This window comes from Tamandua tetradactyla, chromosome 13 (assembly GCF_023851605.1).
Source record: "Tamandua tetradactyla isolate mTamTet1 chromosome 13, mTamTet1.pri, whole genome shotgun sequence".
Classification (NCBI taxonomy): domain Eukaryota; kingdom Metazoa; phylum Chordata; class Mammalia; order Pilosa; family Myrmecophagidae; genus Tamandua; species Tamandua tetradactyla.
The window spans coordinates 28,178,272-28,205,439 of NC_135339.1; the positions used below are offsets into that span (position 1 = coordinate 28,178,272).

Genomic DNA, 27,168 nt, shown 5'->3' on the forward strand with positions numbered 1-27,168 from the left:
GGCAGTGGGCCCCATGCAGAAGCTTTGAACAAACAGCAAGAACTGGCAGAAACATCTCTCAAGGCCCCAGAAAAAAAGTTCAAAGACTGCAGTAACAGTGAAAAGGCTAAATCAAGAGAAAGATCATTTAAAAGCAATGGAACCTCATGCCCACTCTCCACACCTCCCCCACTTAATGTAAAACTTTCAGTGGGGTTCCCTGTTCCTGGTTCCAGAGGCACCAGAGTAGCCCTCATGTACTACCAGGAGCCCAATCTGTCTGGTGATGCCTGAGAGACTTGCAGTACACAACTTGCCCTGCATGTAGAAGGTGGTTCACTGAGCTTTCCTACAGAATGCTGGGGGTGAGCAGACAAGTTGTGCTGCTTGGGGTAAGGGATTGCTGACTATAGGACGCACAATGCAGTGTCCAGGGCCATAAGGAAACTGTTTCCCAGAGAAGAGAGGATATTCATATCCGTGTAAATGGGAAATTCCCAAGAGTGCATGTCCAAGACAAGATGCATGAGCAGAAGGGACCAGAGAGGCCCCTAAGCTTTGGCCTGGAGCTATATTAAACTCTTAGTATACATAAGCCCCCAAGGAGAGCACTTACACAGGTCAATCTGCAAAGACTGGGAAAGATGCTTTCTTTTTTTCCTTCTTCTATGTTTTTGTGCTTGTTGACAGAACTTTCCTTGATTGCTAGAACCTAACACTAGCTGGGTACAAGCTTCTAAATTCATGCTGTGTTGGGACCTGCCCCTTCCCCACCAGCTGGACATCTGGACTCTTCCCCTCAAGGACCCTTAGAGGTCCTTGGGCTACTTCTAAATTGGGCCCCTCCCTATCCATCAGAGAAGACCCTAACATTGATCCTCAAGAGGAAAGAATTAATAGCTAGAGAATATTCTCGCCCTAGCTAAGCTGAGCAGTCTACTCTTTGTACTTTGTTCCCAGGACATTAACCAGACCTCAGCTCTGCTCACAGAATAAGATAACAGAATGGCATTAAGAACCCCCGTGGCCCTGTGAATCAATGATTTCCTCCTCAAAAAGACAAAAATTTGAAAAGCATAGAGAAGACCCTGCACTAAGAGCTGCAGGGTCAATATTGAAAGCTCATCACTGATGCTGAAGCATGAGATGTGCTGGAGACAACACAGGATGAAACACTTGCCCTGCCCTTCTCACAAAGACCCAATGTCATTGCTGATTTGACAGGAATGCATCATGTGGACATTACTTAGTTTTGGCCCCTATCTCTTTCCCTTTACCTATAAAACCCCTAATCCACATCCCCACTGTGAACTGGTTTTGGGACGATTCCTCCAGTTCCTTGCAAGGTGCACTGGGAATAAATAACCTTCATGTGGAAAAAAAAAGAAGTCAGTGGGAAGACATATTTAAAGTACTGAAAGTAAAAAACTGCCATGCAAGAATTTTATTTCCAGCCAAACTGATTTCAAGAATAGGGGAAAGGTTAAGACATTACCAGATAAAAAAAAGTTGAGGGAGTTTGTCACCACCACTAGACCAGCCCTATAAGAAATGTAAAGAGAGTTCTGCAAGTTGAAAGAAAGGAAAATATATAAAATATCAAAGCCACATGAAGAAATAAAGATCTCTGATGAGGGTAACAGTATGGGTAAAAACAAATGCCAATACTATTGTGTTTTCAGTTTGTAACTCCACTGTTTACTTCCCACAAGATCTAAAAGGCAAATGCAAAGTGTACTGGGAATAAATCACCTTCACATGGAAAAAAAAAGAAAGTCAGTGGGAAGACATATTTAAAGTACTGAAAGTAAAAAATTACACACATAAGAATTCTATATCCAGCAAATATAATGATGAATCAGAGGTTTTAGACTTACAATGTATAAATATGTACTTTTTGACAAGAACTACATAAAGGTGGGAAGACAAAGAGGTATAGGAACATATATTGAATATACTACTGAAGTTAAGTTGGTATCAAAGCTTACAAGACTGCTATAGATTTAGAATGTTAAATTTAAGCCCCAATGGTAACTATAAAGAAAATACTGGAAAATATGCAAGCCCATAGAGATAGGAATTAGAGTACAAGTAGCCAGGGGCAGGGAACAAGGGTTATGGGTAGTTAATGCATAAGTGTAGAGTTTCTGTTCAAGGAGAAGGGAAAATTTTGGTAATGGAAGGTGGTAAGGGTATCACGCTATTGTGGATGTAATTCATCCCATTTAAAGGTATGCCTGGGAATAGCTGAGATGGGAAAATTTGTTGTATATATGTTTCCACAATTAAAAAAAAAGAGAGAAAGGAACAAAGAAAAACTAAAGAGACAGTGACAATTAAATGAAACACATGATCCTGTATGGAATCTAGCAAGGGAAGAGAAAAGACTCAAAGAGACATTATGGGACATAAGAGAAAACAAGAATATAGACTGTAAGCTTTATATCGATGTGAAATTTCTTGAACTTGATAACAGCGCTTAAGGGGGTTACATAAGTAAACATCCTTGTTCTTAGAAACGTACAATGCAATATTAAGTGTTCAAGGAGCATGATGTATACAACTTACATTCAAGTGTTCCGAAAACGGACTGATAAGACAGAAAGAAAGACAGATGGATAGATAGAATGATATGGCAAATAGGGGAAAATATTAAAGTTGGCAAATCTGGGTATCTGGTGTAGGGGTATGTTGGAGTTCTCTGTATGAAATTTGTATATTTTTACTGTCCTATAAGTTTGAAAGTATTTCAAAATGAAAAGTTAAAAAATTTTAGTTTTTATAAGTTACATCATGTAGATCACTGCTGCAGGGCCTAATCATGTAAAAATTTTATACAGTTATAATCACTGTGTAAATATGTACTGTATAATTTTCTTTGTATTGATAATCCAAATAGTTATCATTTTAATGGTTGTATCATATTCCCTCTTATCAGTATACCACAGTTTACCTAATCACTCTCCAATTATTGAACACATATTGAACACAAATTCGGTGATTTTTTTATTTTCTATTTTATTATGTGATCTGGACCACATTTCTGTTTTGTAGAGACAGTTGGATTATACCCATCTTACAGATGAGGAAAAGTGGCACAGAAAGTTTGAATTCCTCCAAGTAAAGTAGTTATGACCATACATCAAACTAGAATCCCAGGTCTCCTAGCTTCAAATTCAGTGATTTTCCCCCTTTGTTTAAATCTCTCCTTTGCTGAAAACTATATATCTATAGATACAAAAAAATGACATTCTAACTTCTGCCACCATTAAGTCAATAAGCTTTATGAAATGTTAAAAATATTTTTATCCAGAATTACTAATAATTGGTTAATACCAAATAAGTACAAAACCATACAAGCAAGTAAACATCTCCAACCAAACACTATATATATATATATATTTTTTTTTTAAATGGAAATTCTCCATTAAATTCAACCAAGCATTCACATAGTAGTAACACTAATTTACTGTTTTTCTTTGCATTGATCTGGATGGACAAGGTGGAATATCATTCATGATTTCAAGAAATAGGGACAATTCTCAATGGTGGGGATATAGCAGTAAATAAAGTAATAAAAAATTATCCTTGTTATGAAGCTTTACCTTCTACCAGTGAAGGTAGAAAATAAACAAGGTAAATTATTAAAAGGCACCATATGTTAAGATAGAGATAAGTGGTAAGGGCAGAAACAAAGCAGGAAAAGGGAATAGGAGATGTTGGGGGAGGAGTGGTTTGCAATATTAAATGGAATGGCCAGTGAGTCCTCATTGGATGGGAGACATTCTTATGGGTAAAGAACATTTAAGCAGAGGAAACAGTACATGCAAAAGTCTGTTGGGATCTTTACCAGGTTGGGAGCTTGTCTGGTGCATTCTTGGAACAGCAAGGAAGCCAGCATAGTTAGAGTAGCATGAGTCAGGAAACAATGGTAGGAGATCAGATCAGAGAAGTAACGGTAAACAGATCAGAGAGAAACTTGAAGAACTTCACAAGGCCTTTGGTGTTTACTCTGAGGAGGACGGGAAGCCATTAGAGGATTTTGAGAAAAGGCATGACATGATGTGATTTATCTTTGAACAGAGTTGAGAAAAGACTAAAGGGGGCATGGGAGCAGGAAGATCAGTTAGGAAACTATTGCAATTAAATGCGGAAGAGATGATGGTTTAGACCAGGTAATAGCAATGGTAGAATTCTGGATATAATTGGAAGGTGAAAGCAAAAGGATTTGTGGTAGATTAGACAGAAAGTGTGAAGAAAAGAGAAGTCCCCAAGGTTTTAGGCCTTTTTTTAGGAAAAAAAAAAGTAGGAGTTTACAATAAGAGAAACTGTGAGTAAAGGGGAAGGAGATTTCAGAAATTCAAGTTTAAACAGAAGTTTTAGAAATACCTACTCCTCAAAAAGTGCAAATACCAAACTGGCAGTTGAACAAACAAGTCTGTAATTAGAGAGGTACAGATTAGAGCACTAATTTGGGAATCATCAACATATTGGTAGCATTAAGAAAAAGGGAATAAAAAGTTAAAAGTTGGTAGATCAGGGTATCTGAGTGGGACGTATGCTGGAATTCTCTTTATGGGTTTTGTATTATTTTTGCAACTGCCCTGTAAATTAGAAATTGTTTAAAAATAACAAGTTTATAGAACAAAGGAATGGATATATATAGAAAGAGGTAAGATCCAAGGACTGAACTTTGAGGATGGGGAAGTAAGGAAGAAGCATTCAAGACTGAGATGAAGGAAAACCAGACAACTGTGGTGCTCTGGAAGCCAAGTTTAAAAAGTATTTCAATCAGTAATTCTTAATATCATCACATAGATGTATGATCATCATTTCTTAGTACATTTGCATTGATTTAGGAAAAGAACTAGCAAAACAACAGAAAAAGATATAGAATGTTAATATAGAGAAAAAATAAAAATAATAATAATAATAAAAAATATATATATGAAAAAAAGGAAAAAGAAAAAAAACAAAAGACACAAACAAACAAACAAACAAACAAACAAACAAAAGTATTTCAAAGAACAGAGACTGATTAACCGTTCCAAATGCTACTTACAGGTCCAATAAGATGAAGACTAAGAATTCACCACTGAATTTATCAACATATAACACTGGTGAACTGGATAAGGCATTGATTTTTAACCCTGACTTTTTAAAACCTCAAAATATCTCTGGTTATTTAAAGCAATGCCACAAAGAATCTTAAAATTAAAGTACTTCCAGGAAGATGGTGGAGTAGGGTAGGCTGGATCCAACCATGTACCATAGAAAAGATAGGGGGTAAAAAAACAACTGGGACTGCAGTCCCAGGGGTGAGTGACTGAAGAAGGTCTTCAATATTTCACACAGAGAGATTAAGATAGGGAGAGTGCAGTGGGTCTGATTGTCGGTGATCCCCACTGGGGCTGAGCAGCAGTGCACAGGGAAGTAGCTCTGAGGGAAGTGACTGTCCCTCCGCCCAAGCCTGCCCCGGCTGCTGAATGAGGAAATCTCTCCACATGGCTCAGCAGCCTGCAGTGACCAACCCTGGGGAGCCTGGAGGTGTACCTGGCAAATCACTGTGAAAAACTGCTCCTCTGGGCATCAGGAATAGCCATCCAAGTGGGCGAATAGCCATCTAAGTGGGTGTGTTGAATGGCAGATCCACCCAGTGCTGCAATCGGCTGCTTCACTGGACGCTGTGATGCATCCCAGATCACATGCACTGAGACTGGCTATCCTGTTGCTGCGTGCCAGGAGGAGCCCTCCTGCCCCACCCACCCTGCCCACCCACATGCCCGCACACCATCTTCCCAGCCAGCTGCTGCAATCAGGGAGGGTTGGGACTGAGGGGAGGAGGTAGTTCAGGAGTACCTCCTGCTGGGAAGAAATGGTAAGTGCAGTCTAACAACCTCCATATCTGCTTAAGTCATTTTTAAAATATATTTTTCAATGTTTTTATTATTGTTATTATTTATTTTTAATTTTTATTTATATATATATATTTTATACACTTACATTTTTGTTGTTTTTTAAATTTTCTCTCCCTTCTATGGGCACCAGTCTGAGTTCATTCTCAATATATCCTGGCGTGTCTCCTTATGACTTCAGGGCCTAGTACTGCTGAGGCCTGTGTTCTTTTTTTAAAAAATTTAATTTCATGATTATTATTTTACTTATTTATTTTTTGGGTACATGGGCAGGTCATTGAGTCTGGGTTTCCCACGTGGCAGGCGGGTATTCTGCCACTGAACTACCCAAGCACCCCTGCCTAACTTTTAATAGACCCTCAAGTAGAACTGTCTCCCCTACATGAGATCCAGGCCTTAGTTTGGCAGGGAATTACTGACAAACCAAGTGTAAAAGGGAACCCTCAGTGCAAAACCAAGCAAATACAAAACTCAGATGAGTGAAAGAAACCAACTTTTAAAATAACTTCAAATCAAATGCCCTAAACACAATAGGAAATCACAAAGCACATGAGGAACCAGGCAGAAATGGCCCAGTCAAACAATCAAATCAAAACACCGAAGGGGACAAAGAATACGGAACAAGTACTCAAGGATATTTTTAAAGAAATAAAGGATATCAGGAAGGCACTAAAAGAGCATAAAGAAGAATTTGAAAGGTTAAATAGAAAAATGGCAGATCTCACAAAGATGAAAGATACAGTAGACCAAATTAAAAATATACTAGAGACACATTACAGCAGTAGAATAAGTCAGCTAGAAGACAGAACAACTGAACTAGAGTGCACAATAGAACAAATGACAAGAAAGATGGAAAAAAGGGAACTGTATCTTAGGGAAATGATAGACAATAAAAAGGGGTGAAAGTCTCCCTGACAACATGGGACCTCCCAGAAACGAACCTGGACCTGGCACCATGGGATTGACAACACCTTCTGGGCCAAAAGAGGGAAAAGAAATGTACTAAAATAAGGCACCAGGGGCTAAGAAAGATCAAATAGAGTCAAGAGGTTATTGTGGAGGCTACTCTTATGCAAGCTTCTGTTAGCTAGTGCTTATTGCCATAGTTTACTAAACTCTAACCCACATCACTCCTGTTAACACTTTTTTATCACAAAAAACACATATTATGCCCCACCCCCTTCCCGACACAAAATTAGGTGGCTGTATTATAGGAATGAAACCAAATGATAGATATGAAAAGAAATAGTCACTACTTATACTGAAACATAACAATGTTAAGAATTCAGGTATTCTGTTAAGATTATTACCAGCACAGTAAAAACATTTCCACCTGGATCTTTTTAAATTTGAAAGTGATCACATTAAAAACCTGAGGTCACAAGAGACAATAGTATGAACTAGAATTCCATTTTCCTTCTAAAACCACAGGGGAAAGGTATTTGGAATGAGTCTCCTTTGGGAAAGACTGGCAGGAAGTAGGGAAAACTCTGGCCATTCTCAAAATGCACCGGGGTCTGTCTGGAGGCAACTACACTAGCGCTAAACTCACTTAGGGGCAAGAACATGTCCACTCCAAGAGTCCAGAATGTACACACAAAAGGAACAAGGTCTGCTTAGTACCCAGTACTCTGATGGTGTGACCAGGACCACTTACTTGGTTAAAGGCAATACCTGAGGATTTGAAAGGCAAATTTCAATTGCAGTTTTGTCTTTTTGCTTTCTGATATTAAGAGGAAAAAACAGTTCTAAGATGTTTTAGAAATATCTCCCTATAACTTCTCATAAGTAAAGCTTTTTAGAATATATAGGAAAAAAATCCAAACGATGTTCCACCTTGTATTCCATATAATGAAACTGCCACTTGACAATGTGAAATGAATAGGCCAGATGCTTTGGAAACAAAACTCTACCAAAACTACCCTCTCCCTACTCATGGAAAGAGAGAGGGGAGGAAAGAACAAAAAGAGAAACTAAGAACTCTCAAGTCACTCATCAGCAGGGGTAGAAATGGGCTCAAATTAAGGCATTTTTGTGGCTCTTCTTCTGGAATGACATTCCACTCTGCAGTCCCAGCACTCCAAACCTCAAGGCATGTTGCTCTGAATGCCAAGTGAGCTCCTTGGTACTGCCAGCATCTTCTTTTTTTTTGCATGAGCAGGCACCAAGAATTGAACCCAGGTCTCTGGCACAGCCAGCATCTTCTTAACAACTCACCAATGGAATATGAGATTAAAGAAAGGGAAGGGAGAAGGTAGTAGAGGCCACTGGTCCTGCCCCACTTCTCCAATCCCACCCAAACCTAAGGTGTCACTTCACTAAGTTCTGTACACCCTGGCTACTGCAAGAGGTAATTTAGGGACTTGCACCCCATATCATGCTAACTATAAGTTCCATAAGCTAAAATGTTTAACACTATCCACTTAACTTTTTTTTCTCTTTTCTTTTTAAGGGTTTTTTAAAGAGGGAGACAAAAGAATGCATACAAAACAGTGAACAGTAGGCTAGATTCACTGAGTGGCTATTGCCCTAATCCCTAAAACTTCCCAGACTCTAGGGGGACCAAGGAATGCCTCTCCAAATTCCAACCCTGAAAGCTAATACTGCTTTCAAGAAAATAAAACACCACCTCAAATCCAACAAAGCATCTGCATAGAAAATCAAAACTGGAGGGCCTGGAGAAAGAGTGGATTTGCCCTAATGCCTGTGCTTTTCCAACCATATACTAAAGTTAAACCTAGCAGGGTGGAGGCCCTCAAAGTCCTCAGTAGAGAATAGAATCAATGGAGTCCGTTTCCCTACCTCTTTTAATTTTGGTGCATCTATGTGTAGCAAAAGGGTTGTGAGACTTCACCATCAATACCATTCCTAGATCAGATAAGCAGAAATAAGGTCACTTATAATGCCTTAAAGGTTTGTCCTCCATGATTACCCCCTTTTGCTCATGACCATTTTTGGTTCCTAGTAACTCTGGATGCTCACCTTTAACCTTTAAACCACTAACAACAGAAAAAAGAGAGAGAGAGAGAGAGAGAGAGATATGATTGTAAAGCATTATCCAAAGAAGCCTAAGACCGGGAAACTTCAGAATAAAAATCCTAAAGATAGAGGATACTACTATTGGCAGAATTTGCAGATAAACTGCAAACATATCCCTAGACCAGGACAGGGGAGATGCAAGTTATATTTAGGATGACCACGGCAAACTGTCACCACAGACCTCCCTTTGAGTGCTGACTGAGGGCTTTACACAGCAGGGAAAGAGGAATGGGGAGACATGGGACATATGCTTAGGGCGGTGAGAAGAAAAATCTTGAAAGAAACCCAAACAAGCTGAGGAGCACAAGTCTTGCCATCCCCACTCCAATTGGTAGTGCTGGGCATGAATGTTCCTTGCATCTTCCAGGCTAGGAAGCAGCCAATGCTGGTAGGCATGGAGCAGGAGGTGGAGGGGCCCCATCTATGGGGAGTGGCAGCGGCAGCTACTGCTGCTGCAGCAGAAGGGATATGTGCCATTAGGTGCCATGAGGGGCACCCAGGGTCCTAAGATGTTTCCTGGCACTAGAGGCATATAAGAATGGGTAGGACCAGTACAAGAGGGGTAGCTGTTGGCTGCAACAGTGACGATCATGCAGCTGGCACGGGCTGCCCAGGCATCAGATAACCTGGGCCTGATATCTGACCTGAATGGGGTGGATGAGGCAGTGGCATCTGGTGGTGCATTAGAGGGGAGCAAGGGGGCTGCTGATGAGGCATCAGGCCAGGGTGCCCAGGTGTACCAAGTGGGGACAGGCCAGGTCCTCCTGAGTGCTGGTGTGCCTGCTGAGGGTTCTGCCCATGCTGTTGCTGTTGGGCTCAGAATTCATCATATTTTAGCTGTTCCATGTGGAAGTTCTGGCATTCAGTAAGTAACTGCATCCTCTGCTGTTCTACAGCCTCTTTCTCTGTCCATGATAGTTTCCAACTCCTCAAGATGTCAATTTGATCTCTGATTTCTTCAATTGTCCACTGCTGTTAACTATTTTTTTTAATTTATTTTATTTTATTTTTTTAAATACCAAAAAACACCAAACAAACGCAAACATTCCTATTTTGATCATTCCGTTCTACATATATAATCAGTAATTCACAATATCATCACATAGTTGCATATTCATCATCAAGATCATTTCTTGGAACATTTGCATCTATTCAGAAAAAGAAATAAAAGACAACAGAAAAAAATTCATACATACCATACCCCTTACCCCTCCCTTTCATTGATCACTAGCGTTTCAATCTAACTTTATTTTAACATTTGTTCCTCCTATTATTTATTTTTATTCCATATGTTTTACTCATCTACTGATAAGGTAAATAAAAGGAGCATCAGACACAAGGTTTTCATAATCACACAGTCACATTGTGAAAGCTATATCGTTATACAATCATCTTCAAGAAACATGGCTACAGGAACACAGCTCTACATTTTCAGGCAGTTCCCTCCAGCCTCTCCATTACATCTTGAATAACAAGGTGATATCTACTTAATGCATAAGAATAACCTCCAGGATAACCTCTCGACTCTGTTTGGAATCTCTCAGCCATTGACATTTTGTCTCATTTCACTCTTTACCCTTTTGGTCAAGAAGGTTTTCTCAATCCCTTGATGCTGAATCTCAGCTCATTCTAGGGTTTTTCTCAATTCCTTGATGCTGAGTCTCAGCTTATTCTAGGATTTCTGTCCCACGTTGCCAGGAAGGTCCACACCCCTGGGAGTCATGTCCCACGTAGACAGGGGGTCCTGTTAACTCTTAAGAACACCTAGGGCTCAAACTAAGATTCTATAAAAGTTTCATGCACAAAGTTTGCTTTCCAGGAACCTGTAATTTCCAGAGGGTTCCTAGGCCAGATAAATCCTGAAACCCACAGGGGCCTGCCTCTCCAAGATTATCAACTAATTACCTACCTTTATTCTCCTTTAGTGCTGACACTCCTTCTCAACATGAAAAAGTCAGAACAGGCACTGCCTAAAGATCCCCATAGATTGGGGGAAAGACCAAAGAAGGAGCAGTTATAATGGGAAAAATAGGATTTAACAAATGAATATGAATGCTGAATCACTATACTGATATTTCTTCCAGACTGTAATGTTTTGGAACAAATAGAAGGAAAAATTTCAAACAGTAAAATAGTAAGCCATAACAAACTCTTAAATATGTTCTATAACTGCTTGTTGAAGGGTAGTTTGAAAATTATTGCTTTTTCTTTCTTTTCTCTGTATATATGTTATATTTCACAATGAAAATAAAATAAAATAATAAAAATTTTAAAAATGAAATTTTTTGAAAAAAATTAATTAAAATCCACTTTAATTTTTTAAAAAGACTTCCAAATTTTAATAGGCAAAAATTTATTAAGGAAATAGATGGTACCACAGTGGTTTGTCACCTCTGATCCCCTTAAAATAATAATTTTCACATCTAGGCTCCCAAATGCCTTAGAAGTTCTATGGCACCACTTCGTACTAACATGATGGGGATGGAAGAAGAGACCTATAGTGGATTGGGCTCAGTATCCTGACCTGCCTACCCAAAGTGGCTTACTAAGATTTTACATACTGAATTACAGAAGGGTTACACAAGTAAGAAATCATTTAAAAACTACTGTCCTCCAACCTACCATGAAGATTTGGAAAAGTTAACTACCAAATTCATCCGGAAGGGAAAGAAACCCCAAATAGCTAAAAGCACCCTAAAAAAGAAGAACGAAGTGGGAGGATTAACACTCTCTGACTTTAAAACACATTATAAAGCCACAGTGGTCAAAACAGCATGTACTGGCACGAAAACAGAAGCACTGACAAATGGAACCAAATCGAGAGTGCAGAACTAGACCACCAACTCTATAGTCAACTGATTTTTGACAAGGCCCCCAAAATCCTCTGAACTGGGACAAAATAGTCTTTTCAATAATTGGGCATGGAAGAACTGGACATCAATAGCTAAGAGAATGAAAGAGGACCCTTATCTTACACTCTAACCAAAAATTAAATCAAAGTAGATCAAACACCTAAATATAAGAACTAGCACCATAAGCTTTTAGAAGAAAATGTATGGAAAGTTCTTCAAGACCTAGTGATAGGAGGTAGCTTCCTAAACTCTACACCCAAAACACAAGCAACAAAGAAAAAATTGATAAATGGGAACTCCTCAAATTAAATGCTTCTGCACTTCAAAAGACTGTCAAAAAGGTGAAGAGGCAGCCAATTCAATGGGAGAAAATATTTGGAAATCACGTATCAGACAAAGGTTTGATTTCCTGTATATACAAAGAAATCACACAACTCAACAACAAAAGCACAAACAATCCAATTATAAAATGGGCTAAAGATATGAATAGGCATTTTTCTGAAGAGCAAATATAGATGGCTCAAAAGCACATGAAGAAATGCTCATTTTCATTGGCTATAAGGGAAATGCAGATCAAGACTACAATGATATACCACCTCACACCTATAAGAATGGCTGCTATTAAACAAACGGGAAACTATAAATGTTGGACAGGATGTGGAGAAACTGGGACACTTATGCACTGCTGGTGGGAATGTATAATGGTGCAGCCACTGTGGAAGACTGGCGGTTCCTTAGGAAAGTAAATATCGAGCTGCCCTATGACCCAGCAATAACACTAATTGGTACATAACCAGAAGAGCTGAAAGCAACGACACAAACAGACATTTGCATACCAATGTTCACAGCAGCATTATTCACAATCGCCCAAAGACGGAAACAAACCAAATGCCCATCGACAGACAAGTGGATCAACAAAATGTGGTATATACATATAATGGAATATTATGCAGCAGTAAGACAAAATGATGTCCTGAAGCACATGACAAGATGGATAAGCCTTGAGGACATAATGCTAAGGGAAGTTAACCAGACACAAAAGGATAGATACTGTATGATTCCACTTTTATGACCAGCATAAAGGTATAATCAGAGCTTATAATACAGAAGATAGGGGACTCAGAGATACACAGAAGTTAGAAATGGGTGAATCATTAGCTAATGAGGTTGAATTTCAATGTAAGGGAATAGATGGGAGTAAAGGCGATTCTCTAGTGTGTCTAGAATTAATATTACCATATTGAAGATGAAAAAGAATGAAAGGTGTTGCATAGACTTACATGTCCCACTGACTCACACTAGAAATATGAATGAGTTCTCATAAGAATTACTTCAAAGATATGATTCTTGTATAAAGAGTGTTTAAGTCCCGGGTACAGGGGGAAAACTGCTATTGCATGCTATGAGCTATGTTCAAAAAGGAAACCATCAGTACTACCACAACAACAGCAGAGGTAAATAAAGGGGTGAGGAACAAGAGTTAAGAAGAGGTTTAGATTTCCTATTTGGCAAGGGTGTGTTTATTGGTTTTCTGTCTCTTGGGAACAATGAAATTATTTTAAATTGAGAATGTTGATGGATTGTGGACTTTGGGCCCTCTACATGATGCCCAATGAATACAGGTGGCTGAAGGATACACTAACAGAGAAGTAGATTGGCAAACGATAGTGTGTACTCATGAACGAAGGTTGTGCTGCTACAAAAAGGAACAATGTTATGAGGCATGCAATGATGTGAATGAACATGTGGGACATTTGGTAAGACAAAATAAGCCAGAAACAAAAAAAAACAACAACAATGGTATGGTTACATTTAGAAAATTCCTGTAATAAAACAGGGGCCTGAATTGTAAGCTTTTAGAGCAGATACATTAAGTCCGGAGTGGTGACTATTATTTCTGGATTCTGAGAGGCTGCTTTATATATATAACCTGATATTTAGATATAAGAACAAAGCCGAACAGGTTGGGGTTAAAGTAATTCAGAACACACGGATAACGAAGACAGTGTCTGTATTTTAGAACCACACATACTCTTTGAGACCAATGGAAGAAAGCTTTATTTGATTTGGAACTGAAATTTTCTGTAGTGCATAATCTAATTCAACCTATCTGTATAGTTCATTTAATAACTGAAACACAGGAAACATAGAATAAGAAAGATGTCCTTTAATCCGGTTTAGATTATTGTAATGCCTGGAAACATCCTAGAGTATATTAAGCAGATAAAGAAAAAATATCGGCAAAGTCGCCTAAGGGAAGGAGAAAGAATATGGAACTATTAAACCTTACCATCAGGGAATTCCCAGATACTGTATCAAACTTTAGGGATACCCAAATTAATAGGCCATGTCTTCGATCATGAGGCTTACTCTTGTAAAGCTTATGTAGGTAGCAGAGAAGCTTAGACTACCTATAGGCATGCCTAAGAGTTACTTCTGGAGGACCTCTGTTGTTGCTCAGATGTGGCCTCAGTCTCTCTAAGCCCAGCTGCAAGTGAAATCATTACCCTTCCCGCTATGTGGGACATGATATACAGGGGTGAAAGTCTCCCTGGCCTCGTAAGACATGACTCCCAGGCTTGAATCCAGACCTGGCACCGTGGGATCAACAATTCTATCCTGACCAAAAGGGGAAAAACAAGTGTAATAAAGTATCAGTGGCAGAGAGAGTTCAAATAGAGTGGAGAGGCTGCTCTGGAGGATGTTTTTATGCAAGCTTCAGGTAGACCGTGCTACCTATCATAACCTGCCAACCCCCAACCAGGACCATTTCAGCCAATCCTAAAGAACACCTAGGGCAATATATAAGATTCCACAAGGGTTCCAGACACTAGAGTAACTTTCCAGAAACGTATAATCATCAGATGGGTCCCTGGTCCAGATGAGTCCTGAAACCTAGTCCAGCCTCTCAAGAACATCAGATATTTCCATCTCCCTACCCCATATTAGTGACAGACCCTTCCAATATGAAAAATTTAGGGTTGCCATAGCCCAAACAACCCCAAAGAGAGGTATGGAAAGATCAAAGGTGATGGTGAAATTATACATAGAAGATGGGACTTACCAAATGAATATGAATGCTGAATCATTAAATTGATATCTCTTCTAGTCTCTAGTATTTTAGAGCAGCTAGAGGTAAACACCTAAAATTGTGACACCGTAACCCAGGTCAAAGTCTGAAATATGTTCAACAATTGTGGTGCTGTGCTTTGAAATCTATAGCTTTTTTGCATATGTTATTGCTCACAAAAAAGAAGGAAAAAAAAGTTGATTGTGATGATAAAAAAGTATTTAAGCCCTCTAGCCTCCTACATTCTGGAGCAGCTAGAAGGGAAAATAGGAGAGGATCATGTGGTAGCCCATGACAAACTCTGGGATCTGTCCTGTAACGACTTGTTGAAGAGTGCTCTGAAAACTATTGCTTTTTAATTTCTTTACTTTGTATATATGTTATACTATCCAATAAAAAAAGTTAAAAACAAAAACAAAAACAATTATTGCCCTCATGCAATGTTCTCAAAGTGGAATACCTAGACCTGCATGGGCCTCACCAGGGATCCTGTAAAAAAAATGCAGATTCTCAGGTCCTGCCCACTACAACTCAGTTGAGTTTGGGATGAAGTACAGAAAAAAAATAGGGGAAACAAAGGCTAAAATATATTGGGTAGATGGAAATACTAGCAGTCAATGAGAGGGTGGGGTAAGAGGTATGGTATGTATGAGTTCTTTTCTTTTTATTTCTTTTTCTGAATTGATCCAAATGTTCTAAGAAATGATCATGGTGATGAATATACAACTATATGATGATATTGTGAGTTACTGGTTATATACCAAGAATGGAATGGTCTTATGATAAGAATGCTCATGTTTGTATGTTGTTATGTTTAAAAATTAAAAAAAAAGAAGAGTTTGGGGATGAGGCCCAGCATTCTGAGTTTTAACAAGCCCTACAGGTAATTCTGATGCATGCTAAAGTATGAAAACCACTGTCTCAAAGATTTTATATTTTGCTTAAGTGGTTCTTATTAAAATATTGTTTTCCCTGTGGAAACCAAAATAGAATTTTTAGATTAATGCAAACATGCAAATATAAGTATTTTAGGATAACATTAAAATCATATTTCATATATACCTGTATTTGGACTAAGGTTATCATTAGACCCTGTGCTGGTTTGAAAATATTATGTACCCGTGAAAAGTCATCTTTTTATCTTGATTCAATCTTATGGAGGCAGCAGTTTCTTTTAATCCTTATTTAATAATGCAGGTTGGAATCTTTTGATTAGATTTTCTCCATGGAGACGTGTCACAATCAATTGTGGGTATTTACTTCTGATTAGATGGAGATGTGACTCCAACCTTCCCAGGTGGATCCTGACTAGATTACTAGACTCTTTAAAAGGGGAAAAATTTTGGAAAAATTACAGAAACCTCACAGCTAATAGAAACTTCATAGCAGAGCTGACACAGATGCGGACACGTGGAGAACAGAGACATGGATGTCTGGAGATGCCTGGAGTCCAACAGACGTTGCCATGAAATGCTAAGCAAGCAGAACCTGGAGAGGCAGATGCCAGCCATGTGACTAACCAGCTGACAAAGGTGTTCTTAACCCAGGGACCTTCCTTAAACTAAGGTAATCTCTTGTTGGTGCCTCAGTTTGGGCATTTTCATTGCCTTAAAACTGTAAACTTGTAATTTACTAAATTCCCATTTTTAAAAGCTGTTCCAATTCTGGCATATTGCATTTTGGCAGCTTGCAAACTAACAAAGACCCTATCCAGTACTATTTTTTTTAAATCCCAAAGTCTAAATTTAATACACAATAATCTAACTATTAAGTGATCTCCTAGACAGCTCTATAGAGAGATTCCTGTGAATATCGAAGAGTCACATTGATATTATGATCTAGAAATTCTTACTATCAATTCTTGATTAGTTTCAATCAAAACTAAAAATTCATCTGACATTCAACATACCTCTTTCATATACTGATTATATAGTGCTTCTGATGATTCAAGATAAGCTTGCGCAGTTTCAATTTCTTCTCTTTCAGACCATAAGATACCTAAATTATTCTGGAAAATAAAAGAAACAAATTATGAGAATATAAGGCTTCCAATTAAAAAAATTTCCACTGTTTCAAAAGCAATATTTATTGATAAAATAATATTGAAGTTTATTAACAGTAAATAATTCATAATTCTGTTCTTACGTATTACACAAGGCAATCACTAAGATGGTGCCAAATGATTCCTGCCTCCTGGTAGTCATGCCCTTGTGCAATCCCTTTCCCTTGAGTACAGGCTAGCTTTAGTGACATGGCTCTAACAAATAAAAATGGCACGTGTGATAGGTTGTTACTTCCAAGATTAGGCTTCAACCAATAATTCTACTTATAGGTGTATAATGAAATGAATTGACTATCAGGGACTCAAACAGATTTTTGTACACCAATTTTCATAGCAGAAATGTTCAAAGGAAGCAAAAGGTGGAAGCAACCGAAAGGTCCATCAACAGTTAAATGGATAAACAAAATGTAATATAAACATACAATGGAATATTACTCATCTTTAAAAAGGAATGATGTTCTGTTACATGCTGCAAAATGGATGAATCTTCAAAACATCATGTTGAGTGAAATAAATCAGATGCCTTGATGCTAGACTTCTCCTGGCCTCAAAACCATGAATGAATATATTCCCATTATTTAAGCCAATCCACTGCATGGTATTTGTTTGGGCAGCTAGGAAAATAAAATAATAGCTCTCTGGTCTTCTGGCATCACCATAACATATCCATCCTATAATATTTAAAAAAGAAAAAGTGACTTGACCTAGTGTCTACGACTGTAGGTTATACTGATAATATACTGAAAATGGACAGTCTTCCCCTATTATATTTCCTATGAGTCCTTTGTGGGACCTTGAAGAGGCCTGAAGGGCTCTGTACCACTACCAACTTGCTAACTGTTCTGTGTTCCCAGCTTCAGAGAATAATCTCCTTTACCATAATTTCTTAATCTTAGAAGTGGATCTGCAAGAAATCAATTTCTCACTTTCTAGCTCAACTTATTTTCCCTCTGATGAAGTTCTGAGGAACTTCATTCTTCATTCTGAGGAACTTCATTTGACCATGTCACCAGTAAGCCCCACCCTAAGCATATTTCACTTAGCCTAGACAGGCTATAGCCTCACCTAGTACCAGGATTGTTATGCTTGGCCATGCTTTATTTTGATGAGATGGGAATGCATGTAGTAAATAGTAAATTCAGGATATACTATAACATATAATGCATATAGTAAATTCAGGATATACTATAACATAGAAAACAAACCTCTAGTGTGTGATAAATCTTAAACCAAGTAGAGATCATAGAGTGTGCCCAGAAATGATTAAGATTCTTCTTTTGGATTGTAACCTATGAGTTCCCGGAGGTAAAGACCATGCAAAGGATCTAGAACTGACTAGAATTCCCATAATTAAAATAGTTTTAGTGTTTTTTTAATGATTTTTTTTCTGATTATAAGACAGTAAGATAATTTAGGAAGTTATAAAAGAGAAAGTAAAAATCACTGATAAGCCTACTTCAAAGAAGTAACTGCTATTGACAATTCATGTGAATTATTTCTTAAATATAATATAAATCCTAAGGGTAGAAAGACTACACCAGAAAGTAACGCATCTTTCATACTGCATCACCATATCCTTGCCCGCAGGATACCAAACTAGATAGGGAAAAAGTAAAAATATAAAATTAAAACAGCAAAAAAAAAAAAGTACAAACATTTAAGGCAGAAATAATATCAACTCTACACAAACTCTTCCAGAAAAATGAAGAGGACAGAACACTTACCATGCAATTCTATTAGGCCAGGGTTACCTTGATATTAAATCAAAGACATAACAAAAAAGAAAACTGTAGACTGATATCCTCCATGAACATAAATGCAAAAATTTTAAAAGTTTTGTGAATTGAATCCAATAATAATTTAAAAGATAATAATATATTATGACTAAGTGGAGCTTATCCCAGGAATGTAAGGTTGGTTTGACACTGGAGAAAACAATGTAATTCACAATTATATTATAAGATGAAAATGATAAAAAACACATGATCTCAGAAAACAATGTAATTCACAATTATATTAAAAGATGCAGCAATGAAGTAATGATACAGAGTGAAGGAAGTCAGAACAAGAGCATAATTGTTAAGATTCCATTTATATAAAATTCTAGAAAATGAGAGAGGGAGGAAACAGGAGGGGTGGAAAGAAAAAAGGAGGGAGGGAGGAAGAGGATTACAAAGGAGCATAAGGAAACTTTTGGTGGTGATGAATATGTTCATTATTTTGACTTTAGTGATTGCTTCAAACTCATTGAATTTTATACTTTAAATGGATATCAGCTATACCTCAATAGAGCTGTAAATAACAACAACAATGAAAGGTACATGTATAATCTGGGAGAGGAGAGAATAATATAGTAATTTCTGAGGGAACTACACTGAAGTGAATTACAATTTCACTCAAGAAGGCTGTTTTAGTTTCCTAGGCTGCTTAGATAAATATCATGAAATGGGTCAGGTTAAACAGTGGGAATTTATTTCCTCACTGTTTTGAGACTAAAAGAAAGTCAAAATCAAGGCATCATCAAAAGTTTTACAAAGTTTTTCCAACATTGAGTGAAATCAGCATCTTTAATAATCTCTCCCAGACTAATACAATTTTTCTATTTTATTCTTTTAGTTTGTTTTCTTCCCAAAGATACATTCTGGTGCTGGCTGCTGGCAATCCATGGTTCATTGTTTGTCACATGGCAAGGTATATGGCAGTGTCTCTGGGTCTCCCTTCCCTTCTAGAGTCCACTGATGTTCAGCTTCCACTACTCCCTCTATGGCTTTCTCTCTCTATGTCTGAATCTCATGCCACTTATTAAGGACTCTAGTAATAGGATTAAGACCCATCCTGATTGGGCTGGGCCACATTTTGACTGAAGCAACTTCATTAAAGGGTCCACTTACAACAGGAATGGATTCGATTTAAGAATATGTTTTTCTGAGGTATACACAGCTTCAAACCAATGGCAATACCAGTATATACTGATGACAAGAAACAAAAGGAAAACCAGAGCAAAATCATTCCTAAGGCTCCCAGAGCCCAGTGAAGATAGAAGGGGACAGTTTTTTTTTCTTTTTCTGCTTGGGCAGATACCAGAAATCAAACCTGGGTCTCCTGCATGGCAGGCAAGAATCCTGTCAGTAAGCCACTGTCACACGGCCCAGGGACAGTCTTTTTTGATAATCTAAATATGGGTCCAGATTGTGTAGTTTTGTAGTTCCCCAGGAAGGAAACAACAGTCTGAGTCAAAGCAGTCAGAATATCATGAATTTCCATGAGCTGATACTTTCAAACTTTTTCCTATACATATATCCACGAGTGTGAATATACACCCTCATATAATCTTATACAGAAATAGGTTCATTCTACAAAATTCCAAACATGCCTTATAGTATTCTCCCTCCTTCTTAATAGTGACACTTTTTTGAACAAATATAAATCATTATTTATAATGGTTGTATACTATTCTGTATGGATATACCAGCACTGTTTAACTATAATTAATGGATATTTATATTATTTTTCTTTTTAAAAAAATCAACATCCATGTTCATATAACTATGATGGTTTGAAGCTGTATGTACCCCACAAAGACTTAAAAGTTAATCCATTCTGGTAGGTGTGGACCCATTGTAAGCAGGACCTTTTGAGGAGCTTATTTCAGTTAAGGTGTGACCAAGCTCATTCAAGATGGGTCTTAATAGTCTTACTTGAGTCCTTTATAAATGGAATTAATACAGAGACACAGAGAGAAAACCAGGGAAGCAAAAAGCTAAAAGCAACAAAACCCAGAAAAGAAGGAACAGATCCAGCAGATGCCACCATGTGCCTTCCCATGCAGCAGAGGAGCCAAGGATTGCTGGCAGCCCGTCTTCAGGAATAAAGCACAGCTTTGATGATGCCTTGATTTGGACATTTTCTCGGACTCTAACTGTAAGCGTTTTGCTTATGCCAAACCATTTCATGGTATTGTTTGAGCAATCTAGGAAACTAAAACGCATACCTTTACATATCTGTTTAAATATTATTTTAGAATATTGATGTGAATTTTTTTTTAATTTTTAAAAAATATATAACAAACACAAACATTGTTAACATATAATTATTCCAGTCTACATATATAATCAGTAATTCACAATATCATCACAGAGTTGCATATTCAACACCATGATCATTTCTTCCAACATTTGTGATATGGAATTTTTAAATCAAATTCTTGTCCCAAGAGTTTTGACACATACTAACTTTCAGAAAGGTTCTATGAATTTACATTCCACTAGCAATAAATGATAATATTCATTTCCACAAAGATTCTCCAACACTGAGTGAAATCAGTATCTTTAATAATCTCTGCCAGACTAATACAATTTTTCTATTTTATTCTTTTAGTTTGCTTTATTATTAGTGAAGTCAAATTGCTCTTCAGATACAGTAAATATTAAATGTAATAAAATGCTATGATGCAGTACTGCCATTGAAAGAAACAGATCAACTAAACAGTTGAATTCAGACACAAACTAATAAAGCCAGAACCTAGTTTTCATATTTTTACGTTCATTTTTCTTTATTCTTTTAGTAAACATACTCACTTTGTAAAATTCTAAGCCTGTTGCAATTTCAGTAGGAATTACATTAGACCTATAACTGAACATCAGGATAATGATGTTTTTATAATATTTAACCTTGGCAACCATTAACATGGTATATCTCTCATTTTAAGGTAACTGGTACTATATCCCTAATGTTCCTGTTGTGAATGCAATTTCTAAAGCTAATATTTTAACAAAATATTGTACAATCATACAATTATTAGTATAATTATCAACATTATTATTAATATAATAAATTATTATACTATTAAGATATAAAACATACTATTATCAATTATACTGATAATTCTGATAGTTTTCCAATTGATGACTAGGTATTTTAGGTATACAAGAATATGTACAAATGATATTTATATTTATCAATGATTTTATATCCCGTAGCATATAACTCTTAGTTGCGTCCTATATTATTGTACTGGTTAGAACTTCTAATTAAGGTTAAATTATACTGGAAATGGTAAGTATTACTGTTTTGTTCCTGATTTTAAGAACACTTCTAGTAATTCACCCTTCTGAAAACAACCTGCCTGTTTAAAAACTATTTCACTTAAAGTAAGATGTCACAATTGTAAGACATTTATTTGATATATCAACAAAAAAGCATTGTGAAATCATGACACAAAATCAACTATAAAAGTGCTTTCCAATTTCAGAGACGTGAAAGAATGTGATTTTTTAAATGAACAAAATACAGTAAATACTGAAAAGAGCAAATTACATTAAGGAAGGTTCCTATTTATACTTATTGAAGTAATTTCTTAAATGTTTATTAAGGGCTTAGACAGCAATACAGTTAAAGAAAATTTCAAATAACTGAAGTTTTGTTTGAATTCAACACCTTCTGAATTACATTAGATCATTCATCCACTCAGCAAATATTTAGAATGTATGTGCTTACCATGCACCACGTACTTGGATTATACATATTGAGCAAAAAGAGATCTAGCCCCTGTTATTACATGACTTGCAACTTTTAATTTTGGGAAATGTTCCCAGGCCACATATATTAGTAACTGGAAAGGGTTTGTGAGCCTAAAGAAAATACCTGGCACATTCAAGAAGTTCACAAATATTTGCATTTAACTTAAAAAGTGTTATGTTCCTAATGCAGAATGTCAGATATTTCATAATAAACCAGGTCCTGTAAAAATGGGAAACCACAAACATTTTAAGAATTAAAGGTCACTTCGGGCCAAAAGGGTCCAAAGAAAGCTAGTAAAAGAATGAGATGGGTTTTGAAGATCAGATACAATTTCCTGAGGAACAAGCCACTAAATGTGGCAAGAATGTAAAAAGAGGATTTTACGTATTTTGTTATGAATTAAGAACGAACTCCGGTTTTTCTTGAGATCTTAAGACCTATATAGTTTTAGATTTTTTTCTTAATAGAATGGACAGGATTTGGACTGGAGGAGAAGAGGAGGAAAGAGTATACTCCGCCTAAAATTCTAAAATTCTTGTAGGGAAGTCTTGGGAAACTAACGCGTTGACCGCAAGTTAAGTGAAGCAAGTGATACAGCTGAGGTGGGAGATGAGGGTGGAAAGGGAGTTCGGAAGCCGACCGTGGGAGTAGTTGATATGCCACTCAAAGGGCTGTAAGTACCTAAGATTTGTCTTTTTGAAGGCCATCAGACCCTCCCTGGGCCTTTTCCCAAAGCTTCAAATACGTGGGGATAAATTGTGCCTTCTAATGTTTGCCTGTGGCCTTGGCCTCTACATCCCTTCGCCTGTGGACGACAGGGAACAGCCTGGGTCGCTGCGGGCTCCGCGTTGTAGAGGGCCGGGCCTCCTCTCACCTGCGCCTGGATGTAGAGAGAGATGCAATCGCGCGAGAGCCGGTACGTGCGCAGCAGCCTCAGACATTTCACCAGATGCTCCTCTCCAGCTGACAGCTCCTCCGTGTCAATATGGTTCACCCCGAGATGAAATTCAATAACTGCCAGCCTCACCGCCTGCAAGGCGATGGACCCCTCGACCTCCACCACTTCAACCGGCAGCCCCAGGGCGTGGTCCCCTTCGCCCAAGGCGTCCTCAGCCGGAGGCCGCTCATCCTCCTCCTCAGGCGCGGGGCCTAGCAACGCCCTGACTTCTTCCAGCAGCGCTCGGGCGCTGTATTTGGACTTGTAAGGCTCCTTCTCCGGGTTTTTATGCAATTCCACCCGCGACAGGGCCAGCGCCGCCAGGAATTTCTCACGAATCTCAGTCCACGGAGGGCTCGCCATAGCGGCCTATACTGCCTGAGTTTCTCAAGTGTTTGTAGTCGGTACTCCCGCCGTCCTGTTTTGCGACACTTCACTTACGGCCCGCGACAGGCCGGGGTCACTGCAGAACCGTGACCAATGAAGGCCGCTAGAAAAACCGCAATATGCCCGGCAGTGACCAATGGGAAGGAGTGGTGGTTGCCACAGCAACCGTGCTCATGGAAATGAAGCTGTCAATGAGTGGATCTCTACTTCTGCCCCGCCCTCAACAGTGGTGAGTTCGTCGCTTGGCTTGTCCCGGAGAGGATGATATGTTTATATGAAAATGTTTAATGGCGACTCCCTTTAACGGAACATTCCGAAATGCTGTTTACAAAGCTAGCTAATACTGCTCGCATTAATTAATGTAAGCTGAAAGGCAGAAACCTTCTGACATTTGTATATAGTCCCTCCCAACATTGATTACAAATTTATTTTTTAAAGGGCATTGAAATAAAGCAGGGATCCGTTTTCCGTTTACTACTATTAATATATATAGCTTCTTGAATGAAATATAGGAATGTAAAAAGCACGCAGTGATAAATATTTTCATTTCAACCCAAAAATACTGGTTGAATTGATGGTGACTTTTTCCACAGTAACACAAGCATTAAATTCCACAGCTGTGAAAGCCGCCTCATGCATTTATTTTGTCATTACATACTTTGGTAAGTTACTCAAGTTAAACGATATGACACGGTTTTAACTACTAAGCACTACCTGTGTCAAGTGCTTTGTTATACAAAAGAGAACTGAATTCAGAAGTTCATAGACAAGGTTTGAATTTTAGATCTGCTTCTTACTGAAAAAATAATTTTTCTAAGCTTCAAGTTACCCATAGTAAACATGAATGATAATATTACTTATCTTCATAGAAATATTCTGAGGGGTAAGTGAAATTAAATGTCTGTCCTTTACATGTTCGTGTTCCTGAGGATTCCTTCCTAAACATCTTTTCTAGATCGTATCCATTTGCAAGGGCTTCCATTACTTGTGCTGCTCACTTCTAAAACTTTGTGTCCAGATGGTTCTCTGGAGCTCCAGACTGCAAATAACTAACTCCCAGTTGGAACAGCCAGAGCTGAATGTTCAACCAACTTCTGTATGTATGTACGTGGTTCAAATTGGAACTCGTTATCTTCTTTACCACCACCACCACCACCCCATGCACACATACCATATTTGCTCTTAATTAAGCCTTGCATTTTGGTGAACGTCACTACCATCCACCTAGCTGGTGGTTTCCTGCACTCATTCTGTTTTTTTCTCTCACCCATAAATGTAAAATCAAGTACTGTCCATTCTGCCTCCTAAATAGCTCTTACATCTATTTCTTTATATTTCCAGTGTCTAACCAACAGTATTATTTGTAATACTGTTACTAATCTGGCCTGGAAAGTGCATTTTACACAAAAATTAGAATGATTCATCCATTCATTAAGCAAATATTTAGAGGGTCTGCTATTTGCCAAACATTGTTCTAGGGTCTGGGAATTCAGCAATTAAAAACAGACAAAAACCCCTGCCTTTGTATAGGGACATAGACATTAAATATATTAAATAGGGAGATGATATCATAATATTAGGTGTTGAGTATTATGGAAATAAAGCAAAGGAGGAGATAAGGAGAGTTCTCAGGTGGAGGAAGGTTGCTGCTTTTAAATAGGATGGTCAAGAAAGACCTTACTGAGATGTTGAGTAGACACCTGGAGGTGAGATAATGAGCCAGGCAGACCTTACAGCATTAGGGGAAGTATATCCCATACAAGGAATAGCAACTCCAAAGGCTTTGACATGGGAGTGTGCGTGGCATGTTCAAGGAACAGGAGACCTGTTGGCTGAGTGGGGAGAAAGGGGAGAGCAGTAGGAGATAAAGCCAGAGAAGTAATGGTTGCCAGATTATTGTAAGGCCACTTAGGGGCTTTGGATGTTGAGATGAAAGCCATTGGATGATTTGGAGGAGTGACAAGATCTGTATTACAGAATCATTCAGAAAACAAATTGAAGGAGGGTACAAAGGAAGAAACAGACACCAGTAAGGGGCAACTATAATAATCCAGAGTTGAGATGATATTGGCTTCAGGTAGGTTGTGGTGATAGTTGTGGTCATATTGCAAATTCTTCAATGGCTCCCAACTACACTCATTATAGTCCAAGGCCAAAGTGGTTTACAAGACGCTTCAGGCTTTTGCTTACCTCCCTACCTTATCTGCACACTCCTTCCTTAGATTCCACTGCAGCCAGACTGCTCCATCACACTATAATGTGGTTTTGTCCTTGCTTGTCTTTATCCCCCAATAGACCACAAACTCTGTAAGAGGGGCTTTCGTCCCATCTCACTCCTATTACATCACCAGCACCTAGGGTAGTGCTGGAACAAAAAGGTGTTCCAGATATCTATTGAAGAATATGAAAGTGATTGGCATATGGTTAACAATGGCAGCTAATTATTTACTATGAGCCAGATAATGTCTAACAATTATGTCCATTCCAGGAAAGACACCACACTAACAGCACTAATTTCTTTATTTTTCAGAGTGGAAGCCTACTTAATGGTAAATTCAGAAAACAAGACTAGGGTGACTATCAACTTTACTATTTAATATTAGTCTGAAAGTGCCAGGCAATGAAATTAAACAAAATAGACAAAATAACAAAATAAAAAACAGTGATTGGAAAGGAGATGGGAAATTTATTGTTATTTGCAGATGATATGATTGTGTTCTCAAAAATGAAAAGAAAATCAGCAGAAAACGTATTCATTGGAAGAAAGATGAAATGGAGAAAAAGATCATGTTCATAAAGCAACAACGGAATTAATTTAAAATAGTCTTAAGGAGTCAGATAAAAATAACAATGATGTATAAATTAAATAAATCTTGATTCTCAGATTGCAGGCCCTATTAAGTATTTCTTACTATAAGGAAATAGGATTCCCTGGAGAAAAGAATGAGTCTGGTTCTGGGGCAGAATGAGCTGGGATTTCTTGTTGCACTAGAAAGCAAGGAAACTATTAAAGACCATGAGGGTCAGGTCAAAAGGACTGAGAAGGAGCCAACAAACTCATTGGCCACTTTTTGAGGAAGCTAGGGAACCATCATAATTCTGGGGCAGGATGAGCTGGGATTTCTTATTGCACCAGAAAGCAAGAAAACTATTAAAGACCCAAATGCAATGTGTAGACTTCATTTGGATCCTGATTTGAATAAAAGAACTGTACCAGTAATTAATAAAGGTATTAAATATCACTATGCAGCCTTACTACATATTAGTGTTTTAATTCTAACTTTATTACAATTACAATTAAAAACAGTAAAATGAAACTTTTTAAAAAAGCAACAGAACAAAAAAATACTTATGATAAATATAATTAGCAGAATTCATGCCACCACCAAGAACTGTAATTTTCATAT

The 27,168-nt window shown here is 37.8% G+C and overlaps 1 protein-coding gene and 1 long non-coding RNA gene across 3 annotated transcripts in view; one reads left to right on the plus strand and one right to left on the minus strand.

The window, feature by feature from the left end:
* Positions 1–23,820, minus strand: part of KIFBP (kinesin family binding protein) — a 37,340-nt gene extending 13,520 nt beyond the window's left edge. Inside the window, exons 1-2 of the mRNA XM_077125081.1 lie at positions 23,312–23,820; positions 16,765–16,863 (exon numbers count right to left, since the gene is read on the minus strand). Coding sequence (XP_076981196.1) covers positions 16,765–16,863; positions 23,312–23,737 — 525 coding nt within the window. The 5' untranslated portion in view covers positions 23,738–23,820. The remainder of the gene's footprint in view (positions 1–16,764; positions 16,864–23,311) is intronic.
* LOC143653798 (uncharacterized) lies at positions 23,595–26,963 on the plus strand. Of its 2 annotated transcripts, none has more exons than XR_013161535.1 (3): positions 23,595–23,990; positions 24,717–24,865; positions 26,292–26,963. It is a non-coding gene; the product is annotated as an uncharacterized LOC143653798 (long non-coding RNA). The 2 variants fall into 2 exon arrangements; XR_013161534.1 differs by having other exon boundaries at positions 23,597–23,990; positions 24,717–24,861.
* The last annotated feature ends 205 nt before the right edge of the window (positions 26,964–27,168 follow it).